Genomic DNA, 19,031 nt, shown 5'->3' on the forward strand with positions numbered 1-19,031 from the left:
TATGCCGGACCTGATGTGTGGAACAGTATCCCGCCGGCCATCCGGCAGTCGACGAGCATGTCCACATTCAAGTCGAAATACAAGCAATTACTATTAAATAAATACAGTCCATCCTCAAGATTACCGGACAACGACTGACCTATCGATCTCGCTTCCCATGACATGCCGCCCTATTCCTGTCGCTTTCTTTTTCTATACTGTCTTCTTTACTTTTATTCAGTGTGCATGCCTCCTCTTTACATCGCCTAGGCCAAGGTGGGTGTCTGATTCCATAGACAAATCCAAGTCGCTTCGACATCTTCCTGTCTATTCATTGTATCGCATTTTTGTGGTGTATTGAACTGATAAAATTGCTAATAAACCAATCATGATGAATATAACATTCAAGGGGAATAATCCCTGTGTCACTCATCTGGTTACCCCACTTGTCTCTTTGAATGAATCCTGGATCAACTCCTCGATAGACACTTGCTGGCAGTCAGCGACATCCCAGCAAACGACAGTTGCATTTTCTACGTCAGGGAGAACAAGGAAAGATTGGCCCGGTCGGAGAGTCAGGTGAACCTGGTAAAATGGGAGCTCGAGGTCAAGTAGGGGTAAAAGGAATCCGAGGGTCTACCGGTCGTCCCGTGAGTAAGAGAACCATTTAGAATAAATGGTATATTCACCGGCTTATTTATTCGCAGGGTGAAATGGGAGAATACGGAAGAGTGGGCGACGTTGGAAGGGACGGTTTCATGGTAAGTCTTCCGTATTTATGCCCATTGTTCTGTTTTATTTGGCGCAATCTTGACATATATAATAGTAGCAGCCTAAATCTTAAACATAGGCTCTAATGCGGGATTGCGGGGTACATCGCAAGCTAATTGACGTAGTCAGATTTTGACAATAAACACCACTGTTTTTCGTCCATAGCGCTCACAGTATTGAGCCACTACTTTCCGTATCGTATTCATAAAACTGTCATTAATAGGTCGTTAGTTATGAAGTACTTATGCTTTCTCAGAGTACTCAAATCATCGCAGCATAGTAGTAAGGATTGTTAGTTGGAGGGTTGGGTCGCTCCGCAAAACTGATCGCAAACATGAAAGGATTTGACGAATTCTGAAAATACTTGATTCATACGCGGGACTGAATCATTGAAGATGTTGTCAACCTTTTGGTCAATATCATGCAACAATAGTATAGGTCCGAAAATTACGCGACGGTATCCTAGCAACTTTTCAATTGGCTCACGTCCCTTAAAAATTCAACACACACAAGCAAACAAAAAACACGAACGTTATGTCGCGGACCCGAGTTTGAGAACCACTGAGCTATACCAACGGTTCCAACAACGGGTAACATCATACGCCACACTGCACCTCAGTCTACATTGCTATGTAATCGTTGAATTTCTGAACTTGGTCTCTATAGATGACCACCATTCCTCTTCGTCATTCGGTTTCTCCAGCATTTCCACAGCGTGTCTGTGCTCCGCATTATCGTTCGGCTGCAATGTTACACGAGAGTTAAGCTTCCAGTCTAGTATTAGGACGTTATAACAGTAATATTGATTAGATAGCTGAAATGCGTATCCGTTTACGGCTACAAATAAAATAACGCCAGGTCGCTATAGTGGCATGTCAATAAAATTAATTTTGGTAGTTCTTAAGCGTCATGACTGTTTCATAGCGCGTTATGATAATGCTGCGAGTCGATTACTACTTCACAGAAATGTCATTTCGAAACTAAAATTACTCTTAGCGTGAAGGGCGTATAAGTTAATTGCGCCAAAAATATCTCCTCTTAATTCTTCTCATTACAGTTGATATTTGTATCGGATTCGAGCACTGGAATCGTTCTGTTCAATCCTAGCATTTCCCGGGCTTGAATCTTGGAAGCGACAATGGAATTATAGGAACTAGGTTTTAGGTCAGTGGTCGCCAACTCAATACGGGTCGCGGGCCACTTCTCAAATTCCGTAGAGGCCACGGGCTGCAAGAATGCAATATTGAGACAAAAATATCCACGGTTTAGCAACCACGCTTTTAAAACTGTACGCTGGCACAACTCTGTGCACCCTAACGTTGGCGACTGTCATAGTTACCACAAAAGAAGCAATACTTTATAAATATAGTACAAATACAGCAAGAAACATGACAATCAATTTCATTTAATTTGGAAATGAGCTTCGCAACAACGCTTTTCATCGACTAACCACCAAGGAATCAATAGTGGGTCTGGCTAGACACGTAACCAGTGGCGGCTCGTGACAATATCGGGCGGTGGGGCAAGGGCTGCGAGCGACTTTTATCAACATGACGTCACAATGGCGTTTTCCAACGTTAAAAAGTAACTTTAATATGATGGTCACATGAATTTCCCGACAACAGTGATTTTAACGTAGGTGCCGCGAGAGGTTTGCCGGTGAGCCGTGACTTGAAGTGTGGTAACAAATGTTTTATTCATTTTTTTTTAATCAAAGGATTATTTTACATAATGTACGTGAACTAAGAATCGTCCCTATGCCACGAATCAATTATCAGGTCATCCTTAGTAGCATGCGTTATGATTTCATGGTAGAGTTAGAGATTACGCAAATCGATAGGCCGTCCGAAAGTGTTTCGTACAAGATCCTGGTGTGTTACGACCACTGAGCTGGTGGTTACGAGTTACGAACAGGTGATAGGCAACCAAAGCGGAGGTACCCGGCGTACGATTGGATCAATGGACTGGACAATTTCTAGACCTTTAATTTTCGCTCTAAAGGCAACTGCGTAAACTAGCCTACGTACGGAGCAAAGATTCAATACGATTCATGTTCGCACTTGACTTGACCAGACTAATTCCAATGACTAGAACTCGAGAGATTGCGTAAGCCTAACTGCAAAGGTCAACGACTTCGGACACATACGCAATTGTTATCTCATAGATTGGGCCTGTCATATTGAATCCAGAACATCAATTTGAATGGTCTTTGAAGAACTAAGGACAGCAGCCTCGGAACTTCGGTCTCGGAACAACATAGTACATTTTGGCCTTGAAACTGGAGATTGTGACGCAACACATACGGCTTACTGTCTATAAGTCTGCTGCGAAATAGCCGTTGGAAAATATACTAATCAATAAATACATTAATGAAAGCCGTAAACTTAGCATACTGTTACATGAAATCATCGAGAAGTAGCATTCGCAATCTCATAACCCATTCCGGCATGGTACACTGTCAAAATCAATACAAACAGACGAACACCGAACTTTGAGTAAAATAGATCGAGGAATAGGCTGATCGAATGATCAGCTGTTAGCCGACATCGAAAATGAAATAGCTATCGCATTTGACAGGGGATTGTAAGCAAATGGTTTGAAGGCCACAATTTCACAGTGAAATGCACATTGGCGAACATAAAATTATGTGAATATTTGAATGCAAACCGAGAAACTTAGTTAGCTGTTTCATGCGATCATCGAGATATAGCCTACCATTGGAAATATCATCACCGATCTCGTTATGGAACGCAGACTAGATTAGCACAGACAGACACCGGCTTTTGCGTGAGATCCGCAATGATGTGGGTAGGCTAAGTATCAGATCAGCGCGCATCTCTACCATACTCGACCTCGAAAACGAAATAACTGCCTCAATCATTGAGCGTCAACTTTAAGACTTGGCACCGCGTTCGATACTAAAATCAAGACATACCGTGCAAAAGCTCATGACAGATCTAGGTATGGAACATCGTTAAAATCAATAGAGACCAATAACGGCTTTTGCGTAAATCTGTTAGCGATAAATGAAGAGTCAGCTCTCACTCGACTTTGGAAACGAAATTACCACCCACATAGTTCAGTGACAAACTTAAAACTTGTTACAGCGGTCGATACTAACATTAAGACTTACTGTGCCAAATGTCATGACCGATCTCGGTATGGAACGTCAAAATCAATGGAGACCAATGCCGGCTTTTGAGTAAAATCTGTTTGCTGTACAATGTACATGATAGATCAGCACACACTGAACTTCGGAAACGAAATTACTACCCTTATCTTTAAGTAGCAAGCCTGAAACTTGGAGCAGTGCTAAATACTACCTTCACGACATATCATACCAAGTTTCAAGAATTATCATGGTGCGAAACACCGTCAAAATCGACATATACCAGCAAAGGTCGACTCAACGCATATCATGGTAACCGAGTTCAGATATAGATACGATTGTTACATCACACCTTAAGGGCGACCAGGCTATGTTGCCCCACCTGCTCGGCCATTTTACGAATAGGAGAGAGTAAATCACTGTTTCTTTATTGTGCGCGGCTTTGAGAGAATAGATAGTGAAAGCTTGTTATGAGCGCTACCGGGGCAAGCCCCGGCTAGGCATTCACAAAGCGAAAACACAGAAGAGAATTCGATTTTCGCAGAGACTTCGCTATGTATGGGCATTTGTTAGCGAAAGCACAAGAATAATGCGGGTTTCGTTGTGATTTCGGTATATACTGATTGCTGTGCGTCTATAAATGGTTAAATTGTTATTGAACAGAATTTTAGGTGGGGCAATGCCCCAGTTGCCCTATAGGACGAGCCGCCACTGCACGTAACTATAGCTGAAAGACTGTCTCCTTCCAAAGCTCGATCTTGTGGGAAAGCCCTAAGCCGTTTTCTAAGAGTCTTGGTCTTGGCAGTGTCTGTGTCATTGAACGTCAAGGCAATATGCCCATTCTTATCGGCTGATTCTCCCTCGAGGGCATGCTGTCGACAGCGGTGAAGCCGTTTCAGCTAGTGAGTTGTGGTGATGTTGGGCACAGGCGAATAACGTATTTTGAAACAACAGCAACACTTTGAAACTGAATTAAATTTCAGCATTTCCAAATGCTTTACTTATCGTTCTTCCGCAATCTTAAATCAGAGCGTGGGCCGCAAAATATGACTTGACGAACCGCGTGTTGGTGAGACCAACACCAACCCCTGTTTTAGGGTGGCTGTTAAACCTATGCCTACAGACGGCCAGACTGGTGATCTAACCACTATGCTGCGGCTGCAATGTCAACCAAACCACCATTAAGAAACATAAATCGCGTGCATCACTTGAGTTGCTAATGCTAACTTACCACAATGGTTGCCTCATTTCAAGCAGTATCATTTTTAGAAGTTGAAAATATACTAATATGTACGTTGATTACTCTGTATTGTTACATTAAACAATTAAACAGGTGCGAGTAAGCAAGAAAAGTGTTCCATTTGGTGTCTATTGACGATTAGAATCAATCGAGTATATATTGCCGGCGACAGAAATGAAATCCCATGTTGGCGTATTTCCCGAGACCAGATTCGGTGTAGTTTTGTGTCATATCATATCATATTCTCCTTATCTCGATTTATGATTTTAGAAGCGTCAAGAGGCAAAAGCAAAACCGTTATATCTCGTAAAATCTTATCTCATTTATTCTTTTTTCCTCGGACAATGATGTCGGTAACAATGCCAATGACAATGTGAGAATTGTCCGATTCTTATCGTAAAGTAGCAATCTACTTGTCACTACAGGATCCACAACCTTGGAATAAATAGTCACGTAACTAAAGAATGAGTTTCATCAACTGTGATGATCGTAACTAGGAATGGGCAGCACAGATCATTGATTTGAGATTGATCCTAAATCGCTGTTGGGTGAACATGATCTGAGATTCAATGAAGCCTTACAGTATGTCTACATATACAGACCAACCACATATACTAGAAGGCAATTGGCTATAAATCTTGTTATACATTTATTTAAGGCATTCGTAGTATCAATCGGGCTTATATAAGGCATTCGTAGTATCAATCGGGCAAGAACTACAATCAATCGCGACCAACCGTACTGATGTAACGGTGGTAAATCAATGACAGACTGTTCTTACAGGGAGCGGTCGGTCCGATCGGCTCGCCCGGCTATAAAGGTGTAACCGGATTGCATGTGAGTCTTGGAATCCAACCAATGTTCCATATCGTTTCATCACGTATTCTGTTCAGGGAGAGATGGGCGAAAAAGGCGCTAAAGGCAGGAAAGGACCTAAAGGCCTGCAGGTACTCGTACGGATTTCGATAGTGCATCCATTTTCCTCTGATCATTTCCCAATGGCCCAGATTGTAGGCAGTTACTCCTGCAACCACCGTTTTAATATAACCAAGCATCTCGATGCCTGCAGCTAGATATACGGCTGTTTTCTACAAAATCCGCTGGCATGAGATATCAATCGTAGAAACCGTACAGGAATAGAACATTATATATTTTTTCCTTGATGTTTTTGAGGCATATACACCGACTCATTATATTTCAATCAAGAAGTCGGACGCTCCACCATTACGCTATCTTGTTGGCAAATACATGAATTATACCGAGCTGAAGAAGTTTCCGTTCTTTGATGCTGTATCACAAAGTCGAGTCCTATGTGACCTCATTTAGTTGGAATTGGTCATTTAGTTATATCTGTTCATGCGTATGTAGATGATAATTGTCAATTGGTCTGCGATCAGCTGAGCCTAGCTTTTCATATGACATTTACCAACAGAATAAAACATAGCAATAGTACTGCGTCGTCTCCAATAACTCATCATGCAATTAATATTGTCAGAATGCGTTTAAGGCCTTGATAATTTTAATATTCACATTCACGCTATACCTTGAGGTTGTTTACAGAGATGGTCATTAACGCAGTACTTTTACTTTCTCGAAGTAATCAAGTAGGTTTTGCTTAAGAAGTTGTGTTTCTAGACTACTTTTGCTCCTTCTTGAACCGTTTTGTACACAAAACTATACTAACATCGACAAGGTTGTGTACTTGTGAAGCGTCCGGCATGTTGATTAGTAGGTCGTAGGTTCAATTTCCAGGATAGCATGGAGGCGTGGTGCCATACTTAGAAAGCGTTACTAGGATATATCTGTACCTTCCTTGTCCAGCGGCATAAGCACATCCCGGACTCATGGTATGCATATACACAGATCGTATGTATGTAGATCATGATTCGGTGCCGCAAAACATGAAGGACAAAAATATACTACGTCATATACTTTTTATAATATGCTTGGATTACCTTTATAAGCGTGAATGTCATACTTTGCGAAATAGCATCTGTATCATGCTTAACCGATTATATTTTCGAAGATACTACCTGTTTGCAGTGCCATCAGTCAGTTCACATTTGTCGCAAATGTAGGCTACATCTTTCGATTTCAAAAGTAGCCACTTATATACGATTAACCGCCAAAAGTATACAATCCCTCGGGATCGACTCCAGAATTCCTACACCTAAGTGTTGGAGATTTATCTATAGCAGAGGTCTCAAACTCAAATGTGCTCGTGGGCCAGTTTTCCAGTTTTGACGACGCCGCGGGCCGCAGCATTTATAGGGGTATTCTATGTCTTTCCAAGTAGACCTTATTTAGCGGGAATGAATTGTCCTATTGAGGGTGAGCCGATCCAGCAGACTGACGGTAAACACACATCGTCAAAATGTGATTTACTCTTGTATAAATTTAGGCCTGGCACGAAAGAATCATCACATTTATAACTATTTGGATAGAATCGTTGTGGTACTTGATATATAATAATTATAAGATATAGACACCATATGGGCGGACTAATGTATGATGCCATCATAAAAGCTCTCGGGTTATAATTTTGCAGCTATTGCTATGAATATTTTGAATTTACAGATTGCTAATAGAGACTGATCCGATATCAAAACATTTTCAAGTTGAGCCTTGTAATTCCAATCCAGAATTCGGGTATACTTCTGATAAGTAGGCTATTAATCTAATGGCCAAATATCTTCAAATATAGGAGCAGAAAAAAAGATAAATATAATAAATATATTAATGAATGTGTCCTAGTGATTGAAATATCGGAACGCCGAACGGCCCATTGTTGTTACATCGTTGGAGCGTACCACTACGGTACTCGGTACCTTTAAGTGGCCTTAATAACATGGTTTAGCGACCAAAGATGTAACTAACAGATTGCCAATGGTTGCCATAACTATACTTGCTTAGTTAGCGAAATACCAAGCTGCGACCTTATGATCTATTACTATATTCCCCTGATACGCGATTAGTTTATTGCGTCCATGGTTCTAACAAATTCACGGCATTCCGAGTCACTCCGAGTCCACTCTAGTCATTTTCATTTTGTCATTGAGTTAGCCCGAGTTTGAGTAATTCTAACCAAGGTCGCGTCCAAGTCCAACTCACAAATTTCAGTCACGAATCGTCTATGGGTCAGGTTTTGTCATCATGAATTGGAAATGTGGCGAAATATTGAATTTTCCACTGCATGGTAGCGTTTGCAATTGGTGTGATAGTGAAGTTTGATGAATAGTTTCGGGCATTCGGAGCAATTTAAGAGGGAATTTTGACTTTATTAGCTGAAAAGATATGTGAAACTTATATATTGTCAAATTATTAAAAATCTAAAATGTCGTCGCGGGCCGCATGCGGCCCGCGGGCCGCGTGTTTGAGACCTCTGATCTATAGGCTACCCCTCGCAATCTCATCGGTGTAAGCAGTGTCTTATAAAAATCCTAGAAGTGGGCCGTGCTACAAATCGGCAGCTACGGAATTAAAATGAAAAAGATGGCCTGGTGTAAATGACCATAGTAGTCGACACACACCATAAATACCACCACAAACGTACCTTGGTATATATAAGTCTGAGGCAGGTTCTGATCTCGTGTGCCACCGGGTATATATTCGCATCCGTATATTACGGGTGGTACAATGATGTGGTGTGAATAAACACTTTTTTCGCTCAGAGTGAAGCTCTAATTTTGTTTGAGTAGCAACGCCGACTGCTACCTCCGGTTGTTTGCTGCCATGTTGAATACACGCAATATTGAAAATATTCCTGTTTTCATCAAAACTGTGGAGTTCACACGAACTAAAATCTTTCATGGATTATGATGTTTGTTATGATATTAACTATGCATTATATTATATAATAAATATCGTAATCGCTATGAACAGGCTATACTTATCAATCCATTTCGATCACATTGCGCAATGTTACACTAGGGTTGTTCAGAAATATATCTTTTTTTCAATTTTGCGGCTATTAGCTAAAGTTATTAGATTGGGCAAAAAAAACGTTGCACGCCAAATTTGGCTCAATTCCAACGAGTAGGAGTGAAGCTATTACAGTTTGAAAATTTTGAATTTATTATTTATTTCACACATTGTACTGGCTCACCCATGAAATAGTTATGTTATCTAATAAAACGACACATAGCAAATTTGGCTCACTTCCAGTTCCAACTGGTAGAAGCGAAGTGTACACTTATGCATTCACGTAACAACGTTTCATCTGTGGCACAGCACATAGACACTATCAGATACGCTGACCGTTCATTACGTGGGCGCTCTTTCAGAACTCATCTCGCTTATCATAACAAACATTCAACGATTATCTGTCCGCGCCCGTTACGGGCACTGTTGCGGCTGTGAAACAGACAGCTTTCGTACAATTACGGTTTGCGCGGAGCTCACTCGTATGATTTTAATTCACGCCGCCAAACCCTTGCCCCGATATATTAATTCTCGTTCCGCAACGAGGCTATTTCACCGGAACTGTGTCTTTGAAACGTTCGCACCCGCTGCTATCTAATTGAAGAAAATTCGTACGCAATGTATTATTTCTAGATCGCTGGTGCCGATATCGTATCAAAGTGCATGTGACACTCGAAATGTGCTGATTTTATCGCTCTACTTCTCGAAGTCTAGAGAGACCTATTTCTGTCCATTCCTAGAGTTCTCCGTGATGAAATTCGTCGAGCTCATTTAATTCTTCCTGTTGTATAATTGTGATTTCATAAAATAAAGTTACAACCAGAGCCGAACCATTATTATGCGTTTGCCGGTAATATCGAATCGATATCACACTTGGACAGAAATATCGGTATCGGCCATTAGACGTAAAAAAAAATATCGGCAATTTTCATAACGGTACATCATGCTAATACTTGATCAGATAACTATATAATCTGCGACCGCTAGACTGAGTACTTGGCAGGGTTTTGTAACCAAGTCACAAGGTCCCGAGTCATAAGTCAATTCTATTTCTGAATAGTATATTCATATTGAAATGAACCCGAATATATTCGGCAGACACTCGTTAGGGGTAATCGTCAGCAAGTAGTAGAGAATCGGAAAGAACATTGTATATCAACAATCATATCACAAAATATGACGTCATCGGCATGAAATTTCGAATGGGAGAGTGTTCAATGTACTATTTTTAGGTGGTACACGAACTGCTTTCGCTGACAGAGTTTTGGTTGGTGTATTTTTCAATTGTATATTGAAGTTCTGTACCTCCAAGAAGTTCTTCAATTCTACTTCTATAGTTTTGACCCGAGTCAATTCGAGTCATTTTCACTTTAGCACCGAGTCAAGTCCGCGTCCGAGTCAGTGTTCAAAGGTTCGAGTCCGAGTCGCAGTCAGTGCGTTCACTGTTCATTTTCGAGTTCAATCCTGTCAAAGTAACTTTTTTACAGCTGCTGTTTGGGTGATTCTGAATGGCTCACATTCATAGTATATAGTAATCTTCCTAACTTAAAACAGTTTCGGTCCCTATTTTACAAACACCTATCCTGATAGACGAAATACCAATAATGTGACAGCTCACTATAATCGAAGTTACAGCGAAATGACTGCCTTGGCGTTTCGAGTCTCGATTCACATGACTTGGTCGTGGTCGAGACATGCGCAATAACAATTCGAGTCAATACACAAATTGCCTCAAGTCAAGTCGAGTTATGAAAAATGCTAGTAGTGGTTAAATTGATATTTTTCTTACATCCTACATCTACATGTGTCCAGATGCAGTTTTATGCATCGATGTCATATTTTGAATATCGGCTGAATATATCGTTGTGATCTGCAAACGTGCTAGTTATCGGTTAATTGCAGTTATTTACGTCCGCTGCTCAATGGAGTCATTCGAAAACTTATAGTAGAATAAATTTGGCAATATGAACAATAGACGTTTATTCTTTGTTACGATATTGGAGGTTTGTACCTTCAAAAGCCTTTATAATTAAGATAAAACTCCCGCTTACTTTGCTTTATATGTCGTTAGTTGTGACTTATACATCTGCATGGTGAGAGGGGGGCGGATAATCCACTCATTTAAACAACAATCGACTCAGTCTGTTTCTATCGCACTAACTAGTCGTGTAGATAGCTGACCAAGCGATGCAATACGGATATAAACGAAACCGATTTCATTTTCCTGCCTGTTACAGTCTTTGATATTAATCAGACTATATGAAGTCCCGAACGTCGTTCAGATCCTGTCATACCGGATCTTACACGAGCTATGTAGATGGTCGTGGAGATTGAATTCACCGCTTAGCAGCCTGTTAGTTTTCCTTCAAGAGCTGTAACTGTGTTTGTTTTTAACCGCGACTCTGCGAGTGATGAATTTAAGAACACCGGGCACTCAAAATACGTTCAGAGATACGGCACACTAAATTCATGCGCATTCACTCGCGCCACGATGAGGCGTGAAACCTGTAAGTGTTTCGGAATTGCACTTTACGACAGGGTAACTGTTTGATAGTTTGTTTATTGCGGTAACCGCGAGCCACTTGACCTCTGAGCTGTGGCGCCATCAATTACTGCGGGGAGCCTAACTTAAGGAGTATAACACTACTGATTTTTATGAACTAAAATAGGCGTATCAGTTCAAAGTAATAGTATGGTCTCGATATAGTTTAGACTAGGCCAACTGATATCGGATTTTGGGTCTATACCGAAAAAACGATTACTAGCACCCTCATCGATAACCCCGCTATTCAAAAGATATGGTGTCTCGCTTAGTGTGCATTTCCAAAACTTCATAGCATTTATTAGAACAGCTTACAGCAGTGATTCCCAAACTGTTGGCCCCTACAAATTCTCGGGTGTGCCACGAATAATCTTGGATTTTTGGAACAGCACATTATCAAAAAGGCCCGGAAACTAGCAATTACGTAATAAATAAAACAAACTTTCAGCAGAAGAACAGTAATTAATTTACGAAAATTCCATTTTTTCAAAGACTGTTTCTACACACGAAATTGTATGAGTTTTTGCTGTCTATTTCCATATCCTATTCCATGGTCGTTTGAAAAACAATCAAAATTGTGTTAACATTTGCATCCTTATGGCTATGTGAACATGTACAGTACAATGAACATGACTTTTCTTTTTTGACTGAAATTGAAAGCTGTAAACGAGCGACACTGCTTGGAATAAATGACAAAATGTTGGGTGTCAATAGTGATACAACCATATTGCTGCTTAGAGATGTTTTGTTGGGGTTTGCGGAAATGAAAAAAAAGTTGGGGTAGTAAGGTCAAGCGGGGATGGATTTTCGGCACTCGTTCAAATCGAAGGCGCGGATTTTCAAGATGCGATCACGTATTTCAAGCTATGCAGCTAGAATTTGCTTTGAAATACTTTCTACATAAATAGTATGTTATTTTCAAGAAAATACACTTTCTTGCTGTTGATAACTAGCCTACAGTCATTTTATTTGTACCAGACGGATCACGGTTTTACGATAATTGAGCCAAATTTGAACAAAATATTTGGGGGTCCGTGACTGTCCTAAAGAGGTCCGCGAAGACAAAAAAGTGGAGAACCACTGATCTATTCGCTTCGAAATACCACGAATTGTCGAATTCACTCCAAGACTATTGTGAAGCAGTAAAGGGGTAATTTTAGCCATCTGTCTTCATAATTTTGAAACGCCTTGAACAATTTGACGGAAATAATAAGCATGCAATTAAGTCGTCGGTATCACCAACTGTGTAGAGCAGCCTATAATATATGATGAAAGAATCGTTGCCGTTCAGTCCGATACGGGTGACCAGTAGGTCGAAGCAAAAACCAGTGCCTGATTGATTCAATTGCGGGTATTGGAGTCAAGTCAAGTATTCGAGTATCACTTATTGGAGACAGTCATAAAAGCATAGTTGATGTGGAAAGTTCATATACGTACCTTTTATGCGACCACAGAGAGCATAATTCCTGTTCTACGCCATATGAAAGAATATTTGGTATATTTCGATTGCATTCTGTGATGTGTGTGGGTTGAGCTCTACTTCTCAGTAATGTGAATTCGAATAACATCCGTATATTTGTACTACGTGTTTTGGAGATTGTGATGTGACCAATCATGGGTTTCAGTTAAACTCTTTGGCGATGAGAATACGTATCGATACTATAATTTTCTCTGGAAATGGGCGTATAATTCCAGACTCGAGAAAGTTATCTCTCGTCTGGCTAGTCCAGTCATTACTATAAGGTGCATTTCGTAGTTGGAATCCTCGAATCATTGCTCCCAACCCTAGTCGCTAGCGTGAATTGCATTCAACATCAGCCCGGCCCACATCCCATAATACAAATTTTATTGGAACTTGAAGCGGTCACATCGAAGAATACCTTACATCAGGCGTGCTCAAACTGAGGTACGCGAGATCAATTTCGGTCGTACGCCAGTAACTTCACTGTTCTGGCACTGTGACTATTTTTCCAGCAACAGTAGTTTTAACATTTGAGAAAAAAGCTTAAGCTCACTAAATGCAGCGTTTAATGCTTAAACGAACATGTTTCACTTTGCTTCCCTTACAGTTGAGAGCAATGTATATTTCAAGCGTGAGCAATTGCTCAATGCTCATGAAGAGCAAATTTAGTGGCAGGCAATCGACTGAACATAATTTACACGTGTGCCTTTCCGAGCACTTCCAAGAATAGATTTGCTCTTTGAGAAGCGTCAAGCCCACCCATCGCATGAAATTATGTTTGAAAGTTTAAATAGTTCGAGAAGCCCTCTTACATGTTTCCCAGTGCGACTGAGAATAATTACTGAGATCCCTAAAAAACGTCAGCAGCCAATATGTTTACATAGCCCGTATGCTTGTAAACGATACGCTCCCGTTTTGTACGTATAAAATCACACCGTGAAAATATAAGTTTAGGCTTGATTTATATCAGTACTATTTCTTACGTCGTTGGGGTGTAGCTGAATTTAATTTCGAAGCAAATCCTTTATTTGACTTGCGCCTATACACGTCTCTCGATTCACCGGCCCGTTTCTGATCGAAGATATCCGAAGCGGTTTAAGCCTTTGTGTGGAATAAGCTGCTAACATCACGGTGCCTCGCGAAATCGTAACGAAAATTATTTATTGTGTACTTTGCGCTAATATTCCCGTTGTAATTGTTTATTTTTCAACAATTGAGCTAGCGTCTCCGAAAAGCAATGTTATTTCATCACAGGGCTTGCGAGGAGATCCGGGTGATAAAGGTGAAGTCGGTCTCAAAGGGAGCCAGGTATGGTCTTTGAAAGCATTGGAGTGAATTTATGAGCTATATAACCACGTACGGGATAGCTGCTTTCGACTGTAAAACGTCTTTTGTAGGAAAGCGCGCCTGCTGTAATCCCATTCATGTGCGCTATAGGCGGTCGAGCGTAAAATAACACGTACTTACAAGTTCATGGCAATTTCGTTGTCGGCATAGAAGTTACTAGAAGAAATAAACTACACACGATACAATGTATAAACTGAAATCGTGGGTTTCGCCAATTTTCGCCATAGCTTATGGTGCAAATAACTTAAACGGGGCTTTTTGGTACAAAATTTTCCATTCATACCTTTTGCAATGCGTGTTATACACAAACACACCAATTCGCACGCAAAATTATAATGTCTTCGTGTACCACCCTATGAAGGCCAAAAAGATGATACTTGTAAACGGAACCCAATGTACTTACGGGATATATCTTCAAAAGGATTGGTGTTAATGACTCGTCTCAGCCTGTTGGGATTGTTGTGGAATTGATATATGTTACCAGAACTGTGGATTTGCGCCCTACGCTATAGTGGAAATCTGATACATTTCCCTGTTTTCCGCCTACTATACTAGAGCGTAGTTGTAGTTATATATCCGCGATATGGCTTCGCGCAACTACTACATTCATCCTACAATGTGTGTACGGTGTATTCTCTTTATCGGATATGCATATCTGAGCTGTAGAATATATCATAGCAGGCTATGGGCGCTGCATGCGAGCATCCTCAACCTGGGAATGTCTATGCATTCAATTTTAATCACATTCGCCATTCCTTTAATCTAACTTGAACAATGCGGATTCGTTTACCCACAGTGTTTACGGTATTTCGTATTGTTCTGATAACTGGTATAGTGTCTGTATAGTAATGGTACGAACCAACGAAAAGGCTCTGGTTCGTATGAAAACGAGCCTTTATGTAAGGTTCGTTGTGAACGCAATGATAATAATTAATACACGAATCATTTTTCCCTTCCTGTATGCGCCTCTGTCTGTATGAAAAAGTAGTCCGTAAATAATAATCAGAGTATGCTGGTTTCATTCGAAAGATATCACTCATTTAGATGGGACTGGAGCAAAATATGCTCTAGTGATCTTATTAGAACTTGTGGATAAAATTACAGTAGATCAGATGTTAGTATTCGGCCCACAAACACCGCTTTGAGCCCAGGAACAATGTGGAACCGCAGGAAGCAAGTATCATTTGCATCTTCATCAGGAATATGTAACCTGCCATGACTACGCGGAATAAAATATCACGGTCTCATTCTAGCCAGTTTTCGGACCAAGTACTTAGCGATTAAGGATGCGATTCATAATATTATTTACAGTCGCAATGGTGTGATTTTGCGTGCCAAATACTCGAACATCAGGAACATTTATACTATGCTCAGTTTATCGTAGTTTTGTGTTGATGTTACATTTTTCTGTCACCGTGAGGCAGAGAGTGAAATTGCAATTCGAAGAATTTTGATCGAAGATGTGATGATTACCAAAAAAATTCTGCTATTTCACGGACATTTTCACATGTAAAACCGTCCAAGTTCAGTTTTCAACAGGAAACTCTTAAATATCATATCTTTCGCACCGACCCTGGTAATTTGTTAATAAATAATGCTCAGCATTGTTCACGCGCGAGTATAAATTGATATACACAGATTACCGGCACAATCATAAGGTGACCAACGTAGTTTTGTAGCTGTCTTGTGTCACGAAGTAAGCCACCGGCGATTCCCATCGCGAAACCGCAATTCGCACGTAATGGCCGGTACCTCACTTAACTCTCGGTTTGGAAATATGATCAAAGGCCTCAGCCGCATTTGATAATTTGTAACTGGCCTGAAGTAAGAGATGTGCCACGCGTTCACAAAGCTGACTTGGACATCTAGAAAACTTCCAGCGTTTCTGAATTAGATTAAAATTGGCATAATAACTGGGCAGTTTTTTAGTCTAGATTAGACTGGAACTAGAATTATAATACACATACAGTGTTTTCAAATCCGACCAGAATTAGAATTACTGAATTTGCGAAAACTTGGTCATTGAATGTCGTTCAGCTCATCAAATAAGAGATCAGTCCAATAGGCACGAGAATAGCAAATGTCTGTACAGCATGCTTGGTGCGTTGCGTACTATACAGTTCTCCTGTACCATTTTCAGGAAAAGAAGAAATTAAATTAGAATTAAAATTAGAAGCATACAAACATTTCACAAATTAAATTAGAATTAGAATTAGAGCAAAGAAATATTTCACAAATTAGATTAGTTCTAGATTACATGCGTTTCGCTCGAATTAATATAATTAGACATCTACAATTATCTAGTTGTCCAAGTCCGCCACAAAGTCTAATGCTATATTCAAATATCCGTTCAAGTGGTCTTCGGAATAGAATTGATCGCCGTTTTCAGATGTTTCGTCCGAGCTGGGAATGGCGTTACCAGTGCGTTTGCTTTGTTAGATCGATATTTTAAAACCGATAATTATTATCGACGACATGCGACGGTGTTTATATTAAGCGCTCGAAAAGAAATCGCCGTTGAGTAAATTCACAAAAAGAGATTGAGCTGTACGTAGAAGGAAAGTCGATGGTGAATGCTCAATTCTAACGAACACGACACGACCCACTCGAAGCCCATGTTGAACTTTGGCACGGCACCTCAGTTAGGGGATCAAATGGTATGTTATATAGCAGCGTTATACATATCGGCTGAAATGTGAGTCTGTGTTGCACACTTGAGAATATTCTTTGTTAATCTCCATGCAAACTAAATGTGCAACATCCTCGTTTGCCCCTATCATAAATTACTACACGGATGACTGTTATATGTCGCACACACTGAATATTGGGACGGGGAGACCGATACAAATTAACGTGGTGAAATGAACCTGGTGTCTGATTGACGAATTATCGGTACAAATCATATTCAACAGACTTATACTCGAAGCGATGGGCTATAATGTCCAACCCCTATTTCAATTCGTTATTTTGCGCTTAGTCGCTTACGTTGTTGTTCAAGTTTCACGATAATTTCGTCACGCGATAATCAAGTGCTATGTACCACTTTATCATTACCCGTCGACGTATGATTGATTGCTAATCACGAAAACGGTGGAAATAATTTGATTTCGGCGAAGGGACGATACCAATCTTTCAACGACAATATAAAAATATTCGTTCGTATTGATGCTTTAACAGCGACAAGCTCCATAACACAAAGGCGTTAAAAGGATACCGCGGAAAATTTGAGAAATCCGCTTTTTTTGGTGAATGACACGAGAGAAATTCAGTGTTTTTCCTCTCTCATACTCTGATATATAAATATATCATACGTAGATTCGTTTAGTATGACGTATTCGCAATGTCGTGATACGAGCATCGATTGTTACGTTGACAGGGATCGATAGGAAGCCCCGGGGACCGCGGTAACGTCGGCGCAATTGGAGAAAATGTGAGTTATCTTTTATATTTTGTCTTTCACATACCATGTGTGTAACCTTGCCCATTTCCTAATATAACTTTGAGTGATCACATAGATTAGTCCGGTGTCTCGTTGACAATACCCGATTGTTTCAGGGTCACATTGGAATAAAGGGCGGAAGAGGAAGTCCGGGCGAACAAGGACCTCGTGTGAGTAGTAATTACATTTTTGATATCGACCGTATTTGTGGTGATAGATTTGGGATCATTGCATTTTCTGCGACGCCACAATTTCGCGCGACATTATATTTTGCATGATGCGACTAAGGTTAATTTAAATGAGTTGGTTAAAGATTCAGTGGAATAATCATGCATAAGTATTATTAACGTCTTTGGATAGTATATTGATATTGAAATAAACCCAAATATTTTCGGCTGACATTCGTCAACTAGCACAGAAAGTCACTACCAGTTGCTGAGGATTATTCCTGACGATTATCAGCCGAACATATTCGGGTTTATGTCAATACCAACATACTCTTAAATCGTGTATTGAAGTTATGTTCTTCCAAGAGTATTTTAATTAAAATCTTTGGATGCTTCGCTCACAATTTCTCGGAAATTACGATCAACCACAGCGAATCGCAAACGCTTTACGATGCGCGGAATCGCAGAGACCGCACATTTCAACACAGCGGTCATACTGGCTTTGAACCGCTATTGCTGCATCATTACGTATGACCGCTGTAAACCGTGAGAGTCTTTACAACGCGGGAAGGTCTTTTACGACGGTTGCCACTTTGCAGTCATTGGACTAAAATTAGAATGTCGCTGAATGTCATATATCGATGAATATTAGTGCAATGTGTGTGTGAAGATTGCCAGAACCGAGCAAATCGTAGAGCCACAAATGGCACTCTTCCGGCGGCTTTCTTTGTGAATCTGCCATGCGGCGCCGTGAGACGATATTAGCTCGCCGAAAACTGCCACGCGATACAGAATTTCTCTATCCCATGCTCACGCAGCGTGAAGACTCCTGTCTTTTCATTGTGAAATAACGCCGCCTCTATCCGGCCTCGCCGCGAATTATTTCGTAGCATCGCCCGTCCGTTATCAATAAATCACAATTCGCGAACGCATTTGCGTAAGATGATACGAGCAATTTTGCTAATGCCTGAGGGGCGCGATAGTGTCAAAGCGCGTGTCTCTGACTCCAAACGGTATCCCTCGCGAGGCGTTGCGATTTGAAATTGACACTGGC

At 40.6% G+C, this 19,031-nt stretch overlaps 1 protein-coding gene across 2 annotated transcripts in view; it reads left to right on the forward strand.

The window, feature by feature from the left end:
• Nucleotides 1–19,031, forward strand: part of LOC145459153 (uncharacterized) — a 97,716-nt gene that overhangs the window by 56,741 nt on the left and 21,944 nt on the right. For both annotated transcript variants that reach the window (XM_080337780.1, XM_080337781.1), the window contains exons 39-45: nt 522–629; nt 687–740; nt 5,883–5,936; nt 5,993–6,046; nt 14,279–14,332; nt 17,748–17,801; nt 17,927–17,980. In XM_080337780.1, the coding sequence (XP_080193906.1) occupies nt 522–629; nt 687–740; nt 5,883–5,936; nt 5,993–6,046; nt 14,279–14,332; nt 17,748–17,801; nt 17,927–17,980 (432 nt within the window). The remainder of the gene's footprint in view (nt 1–521; nt 630–686; nt 741–5,882; nt 5,937–5,992; nt 6,047–14,278; nt 14,333–17,747; nt 17,802–17,926; nt 17,981–19,031) is intronic.

The sequence above is a fragment of the Botryllus schlosseri genome, chromosome 16 (genome assembly GCF_051294905.1).
Source record: "Botryllus schlosseri isolate E-star chromosome 16, Bs_hap1, whole genome shotgun sequence".
NCBI lineage: Eukaryota > Metazoa > Chordata > Ascidiacea > Stolidobranchia > Styelidae > Botryllus > Botryllus schlosseri.